General features: G+C 45.6%; 1 protein-coding gene across 2 annotated transcripts in view; it reads right to left on the bottom strand.

Annotated features, from left to right (window-relative positions):
- LOC133107762 (rho GTPase-activating protein 42-like) overlaps window positions 1-14,652 on the bottom strand; it is a 79,466-nt gene that overhangs the window by 43,938 nt on the left and 20,876 nt on the right. For both annotated transcript variants that reach the window (XM_061216921.1, XM_061216922.1), the window contains exons 2-4: window positions 14,260-14,355; window positions 9,207-9,268; window positions 1,037-1,108 (exon numbers count right to left, since the gene is read on the bottom strand). In XM_061216921.1, the coding sequence (XP_061072905.1) occupies window positions 1,037-1,108; window positions 9,207-9,268; window positions 14,260-14,355 (230 nt within the window). The remainder of the gene's footprint in view (window positions 1-1,036; window positions 1,109-9,206; window positions 9,269-14,259; window positions 14,356-14,652) is intronic.

The raw sequence follows: 14,652 nt of genomic DNA, 5'->3' as shown, positions 1-14,652 counted from the left end.
AAATGGCGTTATGTAATTAAATCTGGCACATTGAATTATATTCAAGATTTGCATCGTCCAGACCATAGGTCAGAGCTCATCAGGGCGAGTAGGCAAGCAGTTCCTCATCTTCCCATCTCAGCTTGCAGCACAGTCCTGTCACTTTGAAGATAACAATGAAAAAATAAGAAACGCACACAAATCACTCAATTCGAGACCTTCGAATTATATGGTTCGAAATGACATTTTGAGTTTGTTTCATAAATATGGTGTTTATAGGGCATTAAATATATTTATACAAAAATGTAGATGGGTTGTATCTGCTTGGAGCCCGTTAACTTTAGTATCTTTGAAGCTCAATATCTCAAAACCCCTCAGAACGCGGACCGAACCTTAATTCCGAGGTCAGGAATTCTCTCGGTTACGTCGGCGGTGTGCTTCCGGGAACGGCGACGGAAAAACGGAGAGAATTCCGCGCGTGTCTGGGCTGAGCGCAGAGAGAATGTGTCCCCGGGGGCCGGTTCCGTCTGGATTAGAAGATGACAGCGCTCTTTTCCAGGGCTGGGCCGGGGCGGGCGGATGGAGATGTGTGTTTAGTGTCTCTGAAGAGGCTTTGGTTAGGCATCAGCGCGCCCGCCATTACCGCTAGCGCCCGGATCCGCGAGAGACCCCTCCCCCGAGAGTCTGTGAACGCTTTGATGCATCGCCGCTTCCAGGAGACAAACACGCCTGAAACGCGGCTATTTAAGACGCGTAACCTCCGATCTGCTGAGCAAACACGCCCTCGGTCGTATTCCGCACGCTTAAAAGGGCGAGCGCATCTCCGTACGCTTTATTTACTCTGTGTAATTCACAGGGAACCCGGAATGGAGGCACTCAAGAGGACACAAAAGCATTTCAAACAATGACATACAAATTATGGATCGCACACGATTCATCGTTTGGTGAACCGACATTCTGTACTGTACTGCAGCCTGTTGTGATTTTGGGAAAAGGGGAAGTGTGAACTGTTGAAGGTGCAGCTTTTTTGCACCAGAAGATTGGCAAATTAACTTACTTTCGCGGCACCAATCTGCTCTTTCCGGAACTTCTCCAATGGCGTGATCAGGACATCGTCAGCATTCTGTATCTGGAGAGTGCGGAAAAAACAACAAAAACCATAAACAGTGTAGCATGACAAAGTCATGTGCAGAGTAGTCAGACTCTTCGGTAAAAAAAGTGGTTTTACTGAAAAAGGAGAAGCAGTTCTTCAGGAGATTTGAAGACTGCAGCCAACAAATAAATCAACTTAATTTACTGACATTCCCAATCCCCGCCCACGCCAGGCACAGCCACAGCTCCAGGCAGAACAGAAGGAATGAACAATCACAGTGAGACATCATGCAAGAAAAAAAACACCATTTCCCATAATTCCTAAAACAATGGAAACAAATGATCCAGTTTGCTCACTCAAGATATAACCAGCCGAAGAAAGAGATATGGTTCATACCTGGATGAAAGTGATTAGCAGTTAGAGCTTCCTACAATGCATTTAAATGTTGCTTTTTGTCACTTTATCTGTGTACGATTTCAAAAAGTTCAGTTCGCTAAGACTCCCGCTAAACAGCGTGCGGTGAATCCTGACAGTCTCATTCCATGAGTAAAGAGATTAGAGGAGATATACCGAGCTGATTACTCCGGATCTTTCTGCCCGGCACTTATTAATTCTCCGCCGGGACTCTCTCAGGGCTGCAGATTGACGATAGACAGTTCTGCTGCAGGAAGTGGCAGGGCACCTTGTTTTGATTTAGGGTGTTATTGCATACCTCCAGTGGGTGTGATAAACTAGGGGCTGGGCTCAGTGATGTTCCCATAACGCCGGCGTTAATTCTGATAGCGCTACCTTCAGTCCATCACTCTCCCCACGCTCACTCAAGTGCTTTTCATGACACGTGTTATCGGTCCAAAGCATTGTTTTCATGCGAGAAACCTAATGCCTGAACTTACCCTTATACAGGGTACACTAAAGTGTCATCCAAACAAGCACAAACTGCGTTTATTGAAAGCAGTTTGGGATGTAAGAATTACGCAACACAAGCAACAAACAAAGTGTGTTAGCAAAGAGGTCGACTGCTGCGATTCAGACACACTTTACATCTGAAGCCCATGCAGTCCTTAAAAAGTCCTGTGACTTGACAGACACATTTAGTCTTACAGAACGTAGCTTTTAAACATGTAAATGAATCCAGGCTATAACATTCCTTCATGCACATGCATATTTATAGTATTTAAGGATTTATTTACATATTTAGTAAGTTTTCATGTCGTGTAATCGCAACAGGCCTGAGGGTAGTATTAGTTTACAAAATGGTGCCCAGATTAAGAATTCTTTCTGAGTGAAGTGAAGAGATGAATTTGTGAAACTCAAAGGTCTGACATGGCGAAATAACCACAACCGGAACCAGAACCGGATCGAGAAACCATACGGTATCCTGTTGTGAGCCTGATTATCCACGTAAAAATCTACGGCCATTTCCTCTAGTGGGTCAGTGTTTGGATTTCAAACAGACCCACATAATGGATTCCAAACACTTGTTCGCATCAAAAATACATAAAAATGCGCATGCATAAAAATACACCAAAAAGTAGTTTACCTCCAAGGTCAAATAAAATGATTCACTCCTTCTGTGCAAGGTGTTTACACAAACCGCCAGACATCTGCTGCTATTAGTTAATGGTGAAATAATAGGAAGAGCGAGGTGAACTCGAGCTGTGGGAGTCTTCAGCTTCGTTTCCAGGCAGAGCTTCCTGGCTTCACTAGCTCCCAGCTTCCCAGTCCTCAAGGGAATAATGCTGGTTGGGCCTGCTTCTCATATAACACGGTGCACTGCAACGAATACATACATACGAACATACGAATGTCAACCGACATTCATGGATCAAGGCCTACAAGTGTTAGGCTCTAATGGGGAAAAAGGAATAAACCAAGTGGGCAAATGATTATAAATTCCATAATTATTATATCTGGGCAGCCTATAGCCTAGAGCAGGGGTCGGCAACCCTGGTCCTGGAGAGCCGCAGGGTGTGCTGGCTTTCGTTGTTGCTTGGCATTAATTGATCAATGAAAGCCGTTGATTACACAGTTAATTCACCTCACCTGGTTCCTTGGGTCTGAGTCGCTTGCTTATTTTAAGGTGGAGACGAAAGCCAGCACACCCTGCGGCTCTCCAGGACCAGGGTTGCCGACCCCTGGCCTAGTGGGACCTGGAAGGTTGGTGGTTCAAGCCCCGGTGTTGCCACGATAAGATCCACACAGCTGTGGGGCCCTTAAGCAAGGCCCTTAACCCCACATTGCTCCTCGGGGGATTGTCCCCTGCTTAGTCTAATCAACTGTAAGTCACTTTGGATAAAAGTTTCAGATAAATAACAAATTATAATTATTTTGATTTTGTATAGAGGAAAGCTGTTGACTGTTGGGTGACAGTGCAGTGAAAAGTCACGTAACTTGCAGTTCTACATTGGCTCAATTCCCAGCAGAATGGAACAGTACTGCTGTTCCCTTCAGCGAAGCGCTTAACCTAATTTGTTGAAAAAATAAACAAATGATGACATTTTTCCTAACAACTTGGCAAAAGAAAAGGACAAAGTTGCTTACAATAAGCAAACTAGACAGCTGTAAAGTCTACAGTTCAATTTCTGTGGAAATTCAGAGAAATTCTCTCAATCATAGTCTTACTATGGCATCTTTAATGGCATAAAATTTCAGGGTAACCACATGTCAGATGCATTGACAGTACTGTCAGATATGCAGTGTTGTGTCAGCTATACTGTATCTAATAACTATTTTGAGGCAATCTTTCAAGTTTGTTTTAACAAAATCATGCTCACACCTACATGAATCTACATTGATTAAGCAGAGCTTAGTTTGTAATAAAATAATGACGACGCAGTAATTGGTAGCGTTCTACTGTGAGCTGCACTAAAGCAAAAAGTCTAACAAAGAACAGAGACAAGTTCCTTTCATCTGTTTCTCCGCTCACGTAATCACTGGCTGGGTCTCGTCTGAGCATTTGGGGAAAATAAGTTCCACATGCCCTGTCGAAGTCCATACGTCGCCTGTCCCAGGTCAATACCGGCTCTAAATCTGTGCGTGACGATTATGCATGTGTCAGAAAAACCTCTACAAGAGTGGAATTACTCATCATGAAATAACTGCAAGAGTTTAGCCTCTCTAGCAGGCAGCGAGAAACCTCATTTAACATGGTGAGGGCCTTGTGAGGCCTTTGGAAAAACACAGGGCCTTCTCTGGCTATTCTAACACAGCAGACACTGCACAACTGGGCCTAATTACAGCCTGAAACCTATTCCGGCGGCGTTCGCTGGTTTTTATGAGGGTTTGGGAAGGAAACACAGATAAAGTTGTGTGTGCAGACAAGCGCGTCCGCTTCATCAAAAGCATGTCCTCTACACAAGTGATGCCAGGGCACGATTCTTCTCACACTGCAGCTTGTACTCAAGTCCAGCTCAAGTGCACACACACACACACACACACACACACACATACACACGGCGATTAGCTGCCATGCAAGGCACCAACCAGCTCGTTGGAAGTGCCGGAACATCCTTCCCCCCCACCAGAACCTCTTGAAAGGGGGGTGAGAGGGGGGTGTATCTCGTGAGCAGAACTGGATAAAAAAATGCAATTGTTTAGGATTCAAATAATTTTCTTTGCTTTACTGAGCATGGCTGGTGTAAAAAAACATATATTTTTTAAACTCTGAAAAAGTGCAAACCCCACCTCGTACACCTGGACCAATGGTTGTGCTGCCTTAGGAAAGGGCACTAGGGGTGGTGTTATTTTTAATCAGTGTTAATTTTGTCTAATTGAGGCATCGTCAGTCGTCCTTTGGGGAGGCGGCCTGACTAAGTGTCTGGCACGCGGGGGCACTATTCAGAGTGAGATCGCGGTCGCCGTGGCAATGCCTCTCTCTCAGATCGCTCCCACGCGGCTCATTAGTGGAGCTCCGGTAACCTTGGGAACAAGCTCCTCCTCCTCCTCGTCTGCCACAGTCAAAGCCCTGTTCTGCAATCCGGGGCGTGGCATAGAGGGCGCCATCAAACAGGGGCAGGGGAGAAACCAACACCCCTGCCCCCACCCCAAGCCCCCTACACACCCCCCCCCCTCCCCCAGACTAACTCAGCCAGGCTTCAGCTCAGTGGAGGGGCTTGAGGTCTTCCTCCCTCATGCTCACAGTAATGCAGTGTGACTGGGCTGGGCTTCATATCACTGTACATGGGTAGTCCTTTCCAGTTTTCTTACAAACAGACGTTTTATTGCTGGGCTTCAACAGAAGGCTGAGGTCAGCTGTTCATAAATATGACCCCCATCACCTCTTCTAGAACCACCTCCTGTAAGATCCCAGCGAAGTCACATGCAGAAGCAGAAATCATACAGAAACCCTCTCTGACCACACACAAGTCTGTGTAATATCAGACTTGATCTATGGTTACACACCATCCATCTCTAAACACACATCCAAACGTGTGTATTCTCAGACCTGTTATGTGGTTACACACCGTCTCTGAGTTTTGGCCAGGGCTGCCTCTCCAGGCCTGGAGCTCTGCCAGACCACAGACAGTAAAACACACAAAAGCCCTCGATGGCAACATTCTTTCCCCCCACACCGGCGGCGAGGCAGGGGAAGGTTCTGGAAAAGGGGGAAGTGCGTCTGTACTGTCAGTTAATAATCCACCTCGTGTGTGTGAGAGGAAGCGAGAGAGAGACTGTGTATGTGTGAGTGTGTATATGTGAGAGTCTGTGTGTGTGTGTGTGTGTGTGTGAGAGAGAGGAAGAGAATGTGTACATGTGAGTGTGAGTGAGTGTATGCATGTGTGTGTGTGTGTGTATGTATGTATGTGATAGAGAGACAGAGAGACAGAGTGCGCTTTGCTATGTTTGTCTTTGGCCTTTAAAATTGGGTCCAGATGCAAAGTGCAGAGACAGGGTCTGGGGTCTGGGGGGTGGGGTCTGAGCCTGCCTGCTCGTCAATCCAAGTACAGGAAGTGCAAACTCTGTAGACTGAGGCTCCACACACACACACACACACACACACACACACACACACAGCTCACATACATACACACACACACACACACACACACATACATACACACACACACAGACACACAGCTCACACACATATACACACACAGACATACACACACACAGCCCACACACACACACAGACATGCAGCTCACACACATACACACACACACGCACACACAGCTCACACACACCCTTCCCATTTCCTCCTCCCCTCCATCATATGAGCGGAGGTTAACCACTGCTGGGGATTCATCATTACATCATTCCTCACACAGCTCACACAGTCATGTCACAGATTACTCATTGTCCGACTTCCCAAAATATGAGCCAAACAAGGTCCTCATTCTAAGAAATAAAATCATATATTTCATAGCAAAACATTACAAATTCATTAATTCATTAATTCATTCATTATCCTAACCCGCTTATCCTGAACAGGGTCGCAGGGGGGCTGGAGCCTATCCCAGCATACATTTGGCAAAAGGCAGGAATACACCTTGGACAGGTTGCCAGTCCATCACAGAACATTACAAATTGCTGTACCATTATTGCAATTTTACTCACACTGACAGTAAGTTCCCAATTTAATAATGAAAGACGCAAAATGTAAAATCCTACAGCAGGAAGTGCAGAGTGAGGCTCCACACACATGCACACACACACACACACACGCACACACTCACACGCACACACACACATATACACACATATACAGCTCAGACACACAGATGCGAACACACACACACACACACACACGTGTGCACACACATGCATACACACGCGCAAGCACCAATGCACATGCACACACACACGTGTGCACACACGTGCATATGCACATACACACACACGCCCACGCATGTTAAAAACTAAAATGGTCGGCATTCTGAAACGGACTGTGGTGCTGTTTCCTCCCCCATGACATCCGCGCGCAGTAATGAACACCAGCGAGCTCTGTAATACCGGAGTCTACCGGCCCGTTTTACGAGGAACCATATTTAGCCTTTTCCTTCCTTCCAGACTCATTTTCCCCCCCTCTCTGAAATTTACAGCCCTCGCAAAGAGCTCCGTGAGCTGCAGCAGCCAGACAACCATCCCCCTGACCTCCCTCCCCCTCCTCCTTTCATCCCCCTCTCCTCTCTTCTCTCCCTGCCTTCCCTCCACCCAGCCGCCACCGATGAGAGAGCAGGAGGGGAGACATGTCAGGGATGCATCAGCGACAGCCAGGCAGAAATCACGCGGATGTCAACCAGGTCATCTGTACTTAAAGCCGCGCGCGGGTTAAATCATTCCCCGAGTTTTCTGACCCCTGACCCCTGCAGCCCCCGCCTCCAACTTTATAATTTACACCGTCTCCTCCTGGACTGCGGCCAGCATCGAATCGGGGACCAGCGGACACGCGATTCGTCAAAACACCGTTTGGGGAACATAAACTCAGGTTTCAGCCGCTCCAGGGTGCAGCTCACACCCCCCCGAGCACCGCACTCCCCCGTACCTCCATACCGTCGCAGAGTTTAATGAAAAAGAGAAGATGTTCAATATTCAATTTACTCAAGGTGTTATGTTAGTAAAAATAGCAAAAGCTGTCGCAGCATTGAGGTAGCAGTGCCGTTCCTCACCTCCTTACCTTGTTACATTACCGTAACACATTACTTTATGCTTTATGGCTCTTATCAATTATAAATGTCATCAGTTGCCAAGAAACGAGCAATGAACATCGTCATCAGCCGGTTTCAGAGAACGTGTTGAGAGTGATGTTGACTACAGGCCTAACATTGGTTTAAAGTGAGCTAATACTGTATACACCAAAGGGGCTCATGACTAACTCTTCTCCAAAGGCTGGGATCTTTGCCATGTCTCAAAGAGGACTGCACCCAGCCAAATAGGGCTCCCCCAATCGCTTATCGGCACGATAGATTCATTCACTTTCGGGCCACGGACTCGGTGTGGAAACACTGGCAGTGCTGCGGGCTCTCGTGCTCCTCTCAGCAACGCTTGAACTCTCAAACCCAAGATTTTCTGCCATACATGGAGAAGGAGCAGGAGCTGGTATGCTTTGACTGGAGGAATGCTAGACAAATGTTTAATCTGCTGAAAATCTTTCCTTTGCTGGAAGAAAGCAAAGTCTAAAAAAAAAAGAAAAGTCACTGGGCTTCAAAGAAGACAGAAACCAGGGTTAAGCATGTCACCTCCAACACTTGACTTTTTTCCTTTTCTCGTTAATAGGCAGCTTGTTGTTTCGAATAATTGCATCCAGCTTGTCAAAACCTCATTAGCCAGGCTGGGAGAGACTCAAACTCCGACCTCAGAGGCTTGCTCATTAACCTGTGAGCGGATTTGCTCCTGGCAATCTGAGCAGAGGCAGGATCTGTACTGCCACTCAGCCTGTACCCTGCCCTGATAGGTTAGACTAAAAGATTAACAGGCAGGCAAGGCCCTCAAGGCCTGACCAATAAACTACAAACACACACACTTTTAAAACGTCTGGCCAATACACTACAAACACACACACTTTTAAAACGTCTGGCCAATACACTACAAACACACACACTTTTAAAACGTCTGGCCAATACACTACAAACACACACTCTTTAATACGTCTGACCAATAAACTACAAACACACACTCTTTAAAACGTCTGCCCAATAAACTACAAACACACACACTCTTTAAATCGTCTGACCAATAAACTACAAAAATACAAACACTACTCAAACCCTCCATAACACATGGAAATCTACTTCACTCCTTCAGAGATAGCTGAATCTCAGAGCTTATATGATGCCCAAATCAATCACGAATCAATGATTAAACTTTCTATTATTATTATCATTATTATTATTATTATTATTATTATTATTAGCAGTAGTAGTAGTAGTAGTAGTAGTGGTAGAAGCTGTAGTAGTACAAGTTGTAGTACAAGTAGTAGTCATGGATAGTAGTAGTAGTTGCAGTACTAGCAGCAGTAGTAGAAATGGTAAGAACAGTAATATTGGTAGTATTAGTAGTAGCAGTATTGGTAGTATTCAGTGTTTCAGTTCTGGATGAACATGCGATCTGTGATTACCACTGCAGTACTGAGGCACGGACACTGGCCTGTATGCCACACCATCAGCAGTATTAACAACAATAAGAAGTCCTTACCAGTCGCCTCCTCTCTTCTTCTACTGTATTCAACAGCTGAGAGAACTCCTTGAAGGATTGAGCTGTAAGAAGAATAATGAATACATTATTAATACAAGTCCCGGCTGCATGTCGATGGCATCTGCACTTAGGCCAGAAGAGAAATGGCCATGGAAACATTACAGTGGGAGTTGTGAACAGATAATATTATGCTTTGATTAATTTTACAGTCGTGAGACTAAGCGACTCAAGGCAGGGAAATGTAGTACTTCTGAGAACAAATACCGGGCAGTAGGGCGTATTCAGAAAATGAACATTTACTACAATGCAGAGACAATCATCGCACTAGTCTAGACCACATTACTTGTGGATTGGACTTTATTTTTCATTGAGCTGGGCAGGTCGCTGAAGAACAAATGCCCTGGAGACTGGGAAGAATGTGGCAGAGGACTGTTTGCACTTCCTGGAGACGGTTAACCTTCTGGTCCTTTTGGTTAATGAATAGGGTAGACACACAGGATAACGCACCTCTGTCCTTCAGAGTTTGGTAAAAAAAAATGCTCTACACACTGGCATTATGTTACATTTATGATTCACTTGACAAACAGGCGTATATTTATGTATTATTTATTGCAGGGGAGGGTCAGTGTTGAGGAATACATCAGTTCAGAATCATTCAGGCCTACATAGACTTCAGTCTTGGTCCATCTTTATTACATGATCATGGAGAGAAGTACAAACATTTGTAGTTCTCTGAAACTGTTAAGGTTTTTTCTAAATACACACAGGACTCTGCTGGGGAAGGGGGCTTAGAGTGACATCATTAGCACGATAAACCATTATTTGCTAACCAAACCATTATTGTTTAACTGAGGAGGTGGGAGATCCCCCAATTCAGCAACAGTAACCAAACTGTTACTGTTTAACCACGGAGACAGGAGCCCCCAAGTTCACATCATTCCCCAAATTCTTCTACAGTCAGTCATATGTTTCCGCACATGATCCATCAGTTGACCAGAACATTTAGTTCCCATTATGGAGTCATGCTGGACGGCTTAAATTCCACCACATCTCCTTCTCCATCAGTTTCTGTTTTAGAAATCCACGCGCGTCTCAATCCGCAGGCCAAACCCGACAAACCGCTTGCTTTATGCAATCCTGCCGATAAGATTTTGTGCCAAAATCAAAAGAAAAGCGCATTAAGCTCATTTTTGCAGGTGAGCGTTTGATCTGAAGCCATGTTGAGAGGTGCAGCAGAAGCAACAGAAATTACTCTAGGACGAGTGCCGATTAGGCCCATCTCCAGTTCTCCCACAGGCAGGTCACACGATAAACAACCGCAAGAGTAACGTTCACACCTGCACAGCTTGACTGGGGACCTTGCGAAAGGTAGTGTTAGCCACAGCCATCACGTTATGCTAATCGCAAAGCTTGCTCATTGAGGCTGATAAATCCACACATCCTGTTGAGACTAGCGAGATGCTCCTCTGGCCTCCCTGCTTTTTAAGTGCAGGAGGTTCTGGGTAGCAACAGGACATACCAACGTTTACGTACACATTACTGCACTGCCATTTATCCAGTGACTTACAACTCAAACAAAAGTGCAAAGTTCAGGGGTCAAAGTGCATTTGAGTTCATTCATTAGAGGGGGAAATATAGACAGCAGTACTATATCGCAGTACAGAATGTCCACTCTGATTGCTTTATGGAATCTGTGGGACATTTCTGCTGGATCAAACTCAGAGGAGGGCTGTGTGTATGCTGGTTTTCATTCCAGCCTCACATCTTGAGTATATAATTAGTCCTAGTGTTTGCTGAATTATGGCTGTCGGTTTGCACATAATGTATAAAAAGTGAAATGCGTTGTTTTGTATATAACAGTTGGTTATATCCTGTGCTTTAATGCAATTAAATGCATACTGAATGATAATTGGAATCAATTAAGGCAAGATGAATTGGTTGGAATGAAAACCTGCACACACACACGGCCCTTTGTGGAAACCAGTTTGGGACAGTGCTAATCTCTCTGCGCACATTCCTCAGTCAGTGTTTTGGGCGGAGAGAGTCTTCGGGGCTGCGTGTAAATATTGATCAGATAAGGGCTTTCCTGTTTCAACCAGCTGCCTTGACCTCCCTGGACAGCAGCCCACTTAGCCGAGTCTCTTCTGCTTTTCCAGAGCCTGCCTGCTGTTATCAGCCATTAGGCCAGGGAACGTCCGTCAGACTGTCTTCTGAAAAATTGCCCGTCGACACTCAACCTTTTACCAGTGAAAGACGCGTGGTTCTGGGCCAGAGGGCCTGCAAGCAAGTGCCTACTGAGAGGGGGAACTGTTGCTAACAGCACAGATCTGCCAGCAAGTGCCTACTGAATGTTACTAACAGCACATATCTGCCAATAAGTGCCTACTGAGAGGGGAAAATGTTACAAACAGCACAGATCTGCCAGCAAGAGGGAGGGGGGGGGGGGGTGTTACTAACAGCACAGATCAGCCACCAAGGCTGAAGAGCAGTGAGAACTCAAAAGGCTGTTAGGACGGAATTACACTCGACAGGCAGGGGAAATAAGTCATACTTACAGCTACAGCATTGAAGGACAGCTCTATGAATTTTACTCTCCGTAATAACAGAGTTGCATACATCCGCGGTGTCACTGAAACACAACAGCTTGCTCTGTTTATGTCCGCTGTGACTGCCACAGGGATTATATTGAGCTGTGTCAGGATTAGAAGCACAGCAGCTACTTTCTGTGTTTTATATTATATACAATAAGTAAACAGAAAGTGTTAGCAATGGCTTTGGGGCCAGATTTCCCTCTGTTCAGAGTCACCTCCGCATCTATGTCTGGTTGCCCACAGCCATCTTCGGAAAATGTTTTACAACAATAACAATCGGCATTCTTTGCAAAAAGGGAGGAATTACAGAGATTGCCATCTTATCAAACTATAAAAACCTGAGCCCCAATTTACTCAATTTTACAGCTATAGCAGTTTTACCCTGAAAATATTCGTCGGGTTTAAAGCTTTGAAGTTGCGCACACACATACACTGTATATTTACATGATTATTCCTTTCCAGTATTTGTGGCTTGTGTCATAAACATCATTTAAATCATCAATATTAAAAGTGGGAAATATTATATTTCTATTATTTATGTTCGCTGGAGGCTATGTTTTGAAAAAATATCTAAATAACCCCCATATATTTATTTATACGACTCATTTGGTGAGAAATCTTTGAGCGGTTTCCACAGGATATGTTGTATTTCAGCAGTAATGATTGCAGCTGTGGTCACATTTATGAGGCAGGACAATGAGAAATATGGCGTTACGGCAGATATCGCGCCAGTCTATTTCTCATTCTGAGATTTCAACAAAAGTATGTGGCATTTTGGACTCCATGCAAGAGTGACCTTAACAAGACTCTCCAACTTTTTCATCTTTTTTTGGTGGGGGGGGCAATTAATATCTTCTACTGCCATATCAATCTTGCTTTCTCATTGATTTCTTGATAACTGCCGCGGGTTTTCTGAATGTCACCGAAGGAAGTTGTGCGGGAATCGATACGGGGTCATGTGACCCGCTCCCCGGGCGCGGACAGGCCGGCGGTATTGCGCGGGGAAGTCGGCAGCATCAAAGCGGATCGCCCCGCCGCTACATCAAGGAGCCGGGCCTGGAGTCCCGCCAGGACCCGTACGAGTCGCACAGAACGCGCGCGTTCGCCGATGACCCCATTGATTTCAGAAGACAATTACATTTTTCTGCACTGAAAGTAATGCTGCCCTTTTCCAGCTCGGTGTAGAAGATCACAGAGACTCAGCCGTTCGCCAGGGAAACTTTCCAACCGAGACTCTTCTCAGGGACCTTCCAGCCCTGGGAGGAAAGAGGGAGATCTGAGCGTGGGGTCAGAGCACGGCTGCGGTGTCGACATAGAGCCGATCCTCAATCCGTGAGGAGAGGAACCAAAAAGCTCTACTGCCATCACCAAACCAAAATATTCAAAACGCAAGATCATAGACATTAAGAATGACGGCAAAGGCCACCTCAAATTAAAGCTTGCTTGATCACAATGAGGATAAAATGGACAATCCGCTTTCTTTATGAAGCGTCGCTGTCTGCAGTTGGATGAATGGAAGACAGACGTTTCTGGTTCACAACCGGAACGATGAAAGGACAAAAAATGACTGACAGCAGCAATGTGCAAGCGAAGGCTCTTATCACACATCCTGTGGCTTAGAACACGGCTGTGCGGCAAGTTGCACAAGAAGAGAAAAGGAGAAGGGAGATAACGGCTAAACAGAAGATGGGGAAAAGATCAGAGTAAAGAGCAGAGTAAATCATCTTTAACCCTTCAAGGGCAGGCTTTTTGGAATGTGTTGTTTTTCTCCCCACATTCTAAGTCAGTGTTCGAATTCAACTGCTTTCAATGGTCAGCAGTGATTGTGACATCAGCATTAGAAGTGTTCCGATAAGAACATTCCAATCACATATTTGCCATGTCAAACCCTAGAAGGTTAAGATGGTTTCACAAAAGCAGTACCCAACCCCTACCACCCACAAACACCCCCACCCCAGACGGCAAACCCACAACACACAGCTGCTTTGACCTTTGACATCATCCTGCTTCTGTGCTGCTCGCTGCTTTTGTACAGCTTGGACAAATACTACATTCAACCACTGTGTTATGTAAAATGGGCTTCATAATGTTCACCAGCCTTGATTGAACAATGACCAAACTCCATGAGAATGCCGTGGGTATCTGCGCCTTGACAAGAGAAGTGCGTTTCGCAGAGGAAGATGCACGGCTGGCCTACGCCTGGCAACGGACCCGACGGGTCTGTGAACCGTACAGGCAATCAATCAGGACAGCCTTTTGTCTGAAGGCCCCGACACAATCCATATTTACCGAGGTGGCACAGGCCCCTGGCCCTATGACGGGCAGCAGGCCCCGGGGTCCCTCGATACCTCTCACTGAAATACCAAGCAAAGGTTGCAATTTTGCCGATGACCCGGGGGTTGGGGTTGGGGTCGGGGTGGGGGTGGGAGTCATGAGGAACGTTCCGGAAGCGCGGCTCTCACCGATATTGATCTCGTCGTCTGTCTCCGCATCTCCAATGCACTCGAACTGGAACTCCTGCAGCGACTGGGAGAACTTCTGCACAGCCACAGAGAGATCTGCAGAGAGAACAGATTCACACGTTAGACCATTTTTACTTCCTGTCAAATGAAGAAGAGGCACACTGCAAAAAAATCTATCTGAAGTATTTTAGTCTTCTAATAACACTTAAAATAGTAGTACTTTTTTGCTAAACAAGACAAAAATATGGCCAGTATGGTAAGACAGTTTGACTCATTTAAAAATGTGACAATGTAATATGAACATTTCACTTGTCAAGCAAACAGTAAGTTAAAACAAACAAAGATTTTCTACTTGAGAAAAAAAAGCTTGTTGGTTTTTGCTGGGTGGAAACA

This window comes from Conger conger, chromosome 13 (assembly GCF_963514075.1).
Source record: "Conger conger chromosome 13, fConCon1.1, whole genome shotgun sequence".
In the NCBI taxonomy this organism is placed as follows: Eukaryota; Metazoa; Chordata; class Actinopteri; order Anguilliformes; family Congridae; genus Conger; species Conger conger.
Note: the sequence above shows the minus strand (reverse complement) of the source record. Positions and strands in the feature narration are given on the sequence as shown.